The sequence below is a fragment of the Pinus tabuliformis genome, chromosome 1_1 (assembly GCF_031772625.1).
Source record: "Pinus tabuliformis cultivar Carrire ecotype Pingquan chromosome 1_1, CPIR1, whole genome shotgun sequence".
In the NCBI taxonomy this organism is placed as follows: Eukaryota; Viridiplantae; Streptophyta; class Pinopsida; order Pinales; family Pinaceae; genus Pinus; species Pinus tabuliformis.
In genome coordinates, this window is record NC_142297.1 from 434,759,251 (window position 1) to 434,766,160 (window position 6,910).

At 39.2% G+C, this 6,910-nt stretch overlaps 1 protein-coding gene across 1 annotated transcript; it reads right to left on the reverse strand.

The window, feature by feature from the left end:
• Window positions 1-1,134: 1,134 nt before the first annotated feature.
• LOC149213583 (disease resistance protein RPS4B-like) lies at window positions 1,135-6,483 on the reverse strand. Its single transcript, XM_089389078.1, has 4 exons — window positions 5,906-6,483; window positions 4,642-5,797; window positions 4,133-4,417; window positions 1,135-3,407 (listed from the first exon to the last, which is right to left on the reverse strand). The coding sequence occupies exons 1-4, from the start codon at window positions 6,481-6,483 to the stop codon at window positions 1,620-1,622; spliced, it is 3,807 nt and encodes a 1,268-aa protein (XP_089245204.1). The 3' UTR covers window positions 1,135-1,619.
• Window positions 6,484-6,910: the final 427 nt, after the last annotated feature.

A 6,910-nucleotide genomic window follows, 5' to 3' on the forward strand; every position in this document is an offset into this window, starting at 1 on the left:
AAGATCTTTTGTGCACACAGAAGACTTAAAAGAAATTTCACTGAGAGACAGAGTATTTCACCACAAAAAAAACTTTCTATTCATTAAAACCTGATACAAAGATTTACCACTGTAAAATCATTTTCATATTCACTGCTGTGAAAAACAACTTACTGCTGTAACAAAAGTTTACATGAGCTTACTGCTGTAAAACAAAATTTACATTCACTGGTGTAAAAACAACTTAGGCTTCACCATTTTCTTTATGCACTGCTTGTGCAAAACCACACATGGTTTTTGCTATTCCAGAAATTACATCACCTGGTTCTATCTTTTTACACACTGCTGTGTGTTCAATACATTCCACACATGGTTTTCGCTGCACCACCAAATCTTTTCGCTGCTGTGTACACTTACATATCTCCCATATATCAAAAAAAACACAAGCATATGTTATATGTTTCATTACAAAATGGTCAACGCAATTTAAAACAAAATACAACATATTTTTACGAACATTAATACATGCCGTATATAAGAAACATATATAAAAATATGTATTAAAACGTGCCCATACTCATATTAAGAGGGCCACCTAAAACTTCGTACCACCATTAAATTCCAAGACATTTCTTCCACAGCGGTCAAACTCAAAAATCAAACACTCCACGCAATGGTTTTAATTTAATGCAGGTTCGTATGCAGCTCCAGGTGATCAACGGCGGAGAACACGAGAGCACATCCAACGGTGGACAACAATATCGGAAACGCAACAAGTGCTGAACATTAACCTCCGAGAAAATGACGTTGCGTTACGTCAGGGCTGAACCACGTGTCAGCTCCACATTTTCTCGGGCCCTTGTGTACGAAAACCATTCTCTGCAGGTAGGCGGTCCGAGAAATCTTTAAACCGGTTTGTGGTTTTTGCTGGCGGTTTTGGGGAGCGTACGGCTGCGTTGAAATTAGATTTCAACAATACAGATTGGTTACTAATATCCTAGTAACATATACTAATACTTGCAAAACTAATTTCTCACTGACATGCTTGAAGTAATTACTGATTACTGATAATATCTAAAAAAAAGTTCTGACAAAAAAAATTCTAACAAAGAATAGTATCATTTTTTATTCAATGTAAAACGTGTGAAGCAGCGTAATAGTAGAACAGACAAGAAAGCGCGTGTACCAGGGTTCAGAAGATTGTGGCCAAAGTCAGTGAAGCCACATGTACAGAAGAACCTGAGCATTAGTCCAGATTGACAGCAATTCTGAAATTGAAATGCCTTAGGTTCCTAGGTTATAGACCTCTTCAAATAAGACCTCAAATTCGCTGATAGGTTAAGAATGAGGGCTTTCAATGTTCAATAGCCCCAGCAAAAAATGCATTAATAAAGGTTTGGTTAAAGAAATCATTATTCTACCTAAGGCTCAGAGTTCAATAATCCGTGCTGCCTATGGCAAGGACTAAAAAAGGATATAAAAATGATAATTCTAATAGAAGTATTTCTGCATTTCCATCAATACACCATGGAACCACATACCAATTAACCTCTAAAGCATACCGTCAACGACACAATGTGCAGCGAGCGAGCGGAGGTCAAATACCAACACTGTAACTATGAAGTACTTTCATTGCAATCTCAGCCCCTGCTGCCCTTGCTCCATTCTTGCATCAGAAGATTAAATGCGGCGGCTTTCCTTACTTCTGCCCCACCGACGCGGAGTTTACTGCAATGCTGTATATTTAGCATCTTCAACGATTTCAAATATCCGAAACCCTCCAGTACTTCTAAGTTACAGCAGTGTTCCACGTTTAGCTCTTCAAGATCTGTCAACGGCGCCAAACCCCTTATGCTCTGCAGTTTCCCACACCCTCTGGCAACAAGCTTCCTCAACGAGGTCAAATGTTGGAGACTTGGAAGTTCTCGTAACTCGCAGCAGCCTTCCACGTCTAGCAGTCGAAGTTCTGTCAACTGCCCCAACCCCTCTATGCTCTGCAGTTTCCCACACCTGGTGGCATAAAGGTACCTCAACGACTTCAACTGTTTAATACCTGGAAGTTCTTCTAAATCCCAGCAGTCAACTACGTTTACTACTGTAAGATTTGACAGCTGCGCCAACCCCACTATGCTTTTCAGCTTCACACAGCCCGAAGTGACCAACGTCTCCAAAGATACCAACCTTTCAAGACTTGGCAGCCACTGCAGTTTCCCACACCCACTGACATAAAGGTCCCGTAACGAGGTCAAATGTTCGAGACCTGGTAGTTCTTCTAACTCACAGCAGTCTTCCACCTGTAGCACTTCAAGTTTTGTCAACTGTGCCAAGCCCTCTGTGCTCTCCGGACAGTTAACGATACCCTCATCCGAACGTATCGACGTTTGGAGACCTGGCAGCTCCTCTCCTCTGTCAAACCCTAGGTTCTTCTGCCCTCTCATTTTCTTCAGTGCATAACATTTCTTCAACTTTAGCGACAGTAGTGTTGTTGGCAATGCTCCAACCTCCACCAGTCTTTCACATTGACGGATTTCGAGACGTTGAAGGTCAGGGCAAACGTCTTTGGGAAATGATATCTTTGATATTTTTATGTCAAACAGTTTCAATTCCTCGAGCAGAAGCATGCAACTGACAGTGGTATTATTTTTCTGAGGGACACGGGGCGGTAATGCTAAGTAATCTACACCTGCAGTCTTTATTTCCAACTTTTTCAACCGATTCAACCTTCTGATGGAACCGGGCAAACCCTTCAATTGGAAGCAATTTAATACCCTCAGATTCTGTAAACTCTGTAGCTTACCAATGGAATTGGGCAAACATGTCAGACCCCTGCAATTTTCAAGAATCAATTGCTCTAAGTTTCTTAGGTTAGAGAGAGAATCTGGCAGCTTTTCCAACATTTCACTGTTACTCTCTAAATGCAGAACTCTTAGATTACTTAGATCTCCAATATCATCTGGTAGTTTTGTTAAGCTTGTGCCCAATAAAATTACTTCTCTCAATAACCTGTTATTTGCTACCTGAGGCAAATCTTCAATACTCAAACAATATGAGAGATATAAGTGTTCAAGTGTGCTTATATTTCCAAAACATTCACGGGATATAGTCAACTGGCCACAATGTTGCAACGACAAATATTCAAGTCGCATCAAAGTCCCAAAGGAATTGGGAAGCAGCTTCAAATTGCAGCAACTGTGTAACTCAATATGTTGGAGGTTTTGCAACTTCCCAAAACAATCTGGCAGCGACTCTATAGAACAGCTCCTCAACTCTAGGTGCTTCAAGGACTGCAGATGACAGAATTCATTTGGGAAAGTTTTCAGCTCTCCATGTTCCAGAACAATCTTCTCCAAATACTTCAGCTTCTTTATGGAGTTTGGAATCTTTAAGAGAGGAGCATTTATATGCAACTCCCTCAACTCCACAGCTTCCTGCAATTTTCACATTTCCAAAGTGATGTTAACGACTTGTATGTGACATGTAGCAATTGGATCAAATTCGAAAGGCAGGTCAAACATTATTCTTTTATTTAAAAATAAAAATAAAAAAAATATCGTCAAAGCAATGTATGAAGGTTTCGAATAGCTTTATTTTTTAATTATAACGGAAAAATAATATTAAATTATATATATTGAAAAACTGAAATATTACAATTTTAAGATTAAAATAAATTAATAAATATACATGGTTTAATTTTGAAATATAGTTATAAAACTAATTGAATGTAGGTTTAATCAAGATAGATCTTTATTTGTAACAGACATCAATAAAAAAAAATGGTATTATCCTATCCAAACAACTACCAAATAAATGTGAAAACATTTTAAACCATATTTTTTTGAATTCATCAAACAAATATTTGATGATTGAAAAATATATATTAGATTTGAGTGGAATACTTTTAAGTTAATTTAATCATGAAGCATTTACTATAATGTGTAGATTAATTGATCCACTTGGGATTTAGTTTCTTCCCGGCTACAGGTTTAAATCTCATGAAATTAAAGAGGAGAATTGTTTTTAGAGAAATTAAACTACATCCCAAAACTTCTAAAAAAGAATTGCAATCTATCAGTATTTCCAAGTTATTTTCTCAAAAAAAAATAATAATCTTCAAATGCTTTAATTCCAAAGTAAGAGAAGTCTGACAATTTACCTCAAAATTACTTTCTCCCCATACTCTTTTCAATTTGCTCCCATCTACATGTAATACCCTTAAATTATCCCTGCGAATCCAGAAAGGCAGGCAAGAGTATGGACATCGATACCATCTGAGCCATATGAGATGTCTTGACTGGACGCTGCTAAATATGATTTTTAGACAATCACCTTCAGCCCTAAGCAGCTCCAACATCCTCATTCCCAGGAAATGGTTGCCCAGCTCCACAGGGTTTTCGAAAGGAGGGGTAGATCTTTGTTCAACCATGTGAATTCCACGCACCTAAATGTCTCCTCATAAAGTATTAGAAACAAAGTCGATATCTTTAAAAATTTGAGAAATCAGAAGATACAATTGAAAGTTAATCTAAAACTTCAAAAAGCATAATTGTTCCTCATAAAATATTAAGAACAATGCCGATATCCTTCAAAAATCTAAGAATTCAGAAGATACAATATTGGGAATTTGCTTTTTTGAAAGTCAATTTAAAGCTTCAAAATACCTACCGGTGATTGATCCTGTAGACAATGAAGAAGGTTATGAGTTGGGCGCCAAAGCTGATGGGGAGTTTCGTTCTTTACAATATCTCTGCCAAGGTCTCTCAGGTGATCGTGCATTCTTATACCGTTCTTGCGGCGGTCCACCTCCACCAGACACCGGCTCTGCAAGATCCAGATCCCCTGATATCCTCCCCACTCCGATCCGTCCCATACTCGTATAGCAGTTTCCCTGTCTTCTCCTATGAAGAAGCAGGCGATGTCTAAGAATATTTGCTTCTGATGTATATCAAGACCGTCATAGCTAATTCTCAGTCTGTTCTGTACATCTTCTGGTAGTATTTTAGAGATTTTGTCCAATTCGGCTGTCCAAGAAATCAAATCGTTTAGTCCACTCAGATGTTCTCCTAGCACTGTGAGAGATAACGGCAATCCTTGGCACGCAACAGAAAACTTTTGAACCAATTCCTCGAATCCTGCAACTGGTTGCGGTTGCCCGAAGGCATGTAGGCAGAAGAGTTCTCTTGAGTGTTGTTCATTGAGACATTTGGACATATAAATGGAGGATTCTTTGATATCTTTGTTTATAAGAACTTGCTTATCCCGAGAAGTAACTATGATTAAGCTACTGGGATGAAGGGCATCCCTAGCTGGTAAGAGTAACGCATTCAGCTGCGAAGGATGATCCACATTATCTAAAATAATGAGGGCTTGTTTGGATGAGAGATTCCGTCTGAGCTTTCCTTTACCTTCCTCAGGGCTGCGTATTTGCTCATCCAGTTGAGTCAAGTACTTCATAAGGTCACTCTGCAAGGTAGTTAAAGAATTTTCTCTGATGTCAAATAAAAAGCAAGATTGCTTGTAATTTGATCGTTCACGGTTAAAGATTTCTTTAGCTAATGTGGTTTTGCCAATCCCACCAAACCCCACAACTCCTATAACTCTAATTACCCCACTTTGCTGCTGCTTCAGTAACTCTTCAAATTCTTTTACTTTTTGATCCAAACCTATTGGATATTTGGACACTTCCAGAGCTGGTTTTTTAACCTTTTGCAATACTACCTGCACGATCTCATCTAGAATCGGATTCTTGTCCCTGAATAATATTTTTTTAACCTTTTGCAAAACTAGCTGCACGATCTCATTGAGAATCGGCTTCTTGTCCCTGAATAAATTTCACAACAAAATTAATAATGTATTATCTACAATCAATCCAACAAACTCTAAAGATAATAGAAGTATCAAGAGAAATTTGAAGAGCTGGGGTTCATACCCATTATTCTCCTGCTCCAGTTCAAAACCGTATATATATGAAACATAAGAAAGAGCGTTTCTCCATTTTTCAATGGTGTTGGAGTCGTAACGCGGCCTCTCTTGCTGCGTTTGAGAGTCGATTGATTTCTTGTTTTGGAGAACCTTCAGCGCTTCAGCATACATGCCTTTTTTCCACCTAAGATCTGCAACCTTCACACGGTAGAAGATTGGAATGATGGTTGACTGGCCTGTCTCCATCGTCTCCAACATAAGTAGGAGCTCATTTAGACACCACTCTGATTCGGCATAATGAGGAGAGAAAATTGCCAGATGGACGGAGGCTGTCCGAATAGCGTTCGCTATTTGAGACGCGAAGAAGTCTCCCTTCTCCATCTCCTTGTCCAGAAAGACTCGCAATTGATGTGCAGTAAGGGTAGAGTGGAGATCGCTAGCGATGGATGACTTGGTATCTGGCCCGCGGTGGTTGATAAACACATCATAAGGATAGCTGTTGGCATACGAGGGAAATGCAGAGCAGGTGGACGAGGATGGTAAGGATGCATGATGAGGAGCCTGTGTGAAGTTAAGGTTTGCCATGGATAGATAAACAATAATAAAAAGATATAAAGATGAAATGTTTTTTGCAGAGATCGAAAATTACAACCCCAGTATTATGGACCTCACGAGTGTAAAATGGCTGCCAGGTACTTCCAAGTTACCAGCAGGTTCTGCTACTCTCTGAGTCGCTTCCAGGAGGTTCAGGTCTCTCTGTACCAGTTGCTTGAAAGAAAAATGTAATCACTTCAATTTGGTTAAGTCGCGAGTTTACCCTTCTAATTTGTTCAGTAAAGCAGGAGCAAAATTATATCTTCACTATTTTGATTCGAAACCCTAATTTCAGCCTTGGGAATCCAAAGTTTTGATGTGGTGCACTGGTACCTAATACCAATCAGCGTGCGCATTGGAAAAAACGTTGGTTGTGGGCGCATCTTGTCCGTGTTGTCACCGTCAGCATATTACGCGT

Bases quoted from the DNA above. Each gene is read 5' to 3' on its own strand.
- LOC149213583 (XM_089389078.1), bottom strand. From the start codon at position 6,483: ATGGCAAACCTTAACTTCACACAGGCTCCTCATCATGCATCCTTACCA. The intron at 4,418-4,641 runs GTAGGTATTTTG...GGAGACATTTAG, and splicing joins GTCTACAGGATCAATCACCG to GTGCGTGGAATTCACATGGT. The intron at 3,408-4,132 runs GTAAATTGTCAG...TGAAAATTGCAG, and splicing joins GGGGAGAAAGTAATTTTGAG to GAAGCTGTGGAGTTGAGGGA.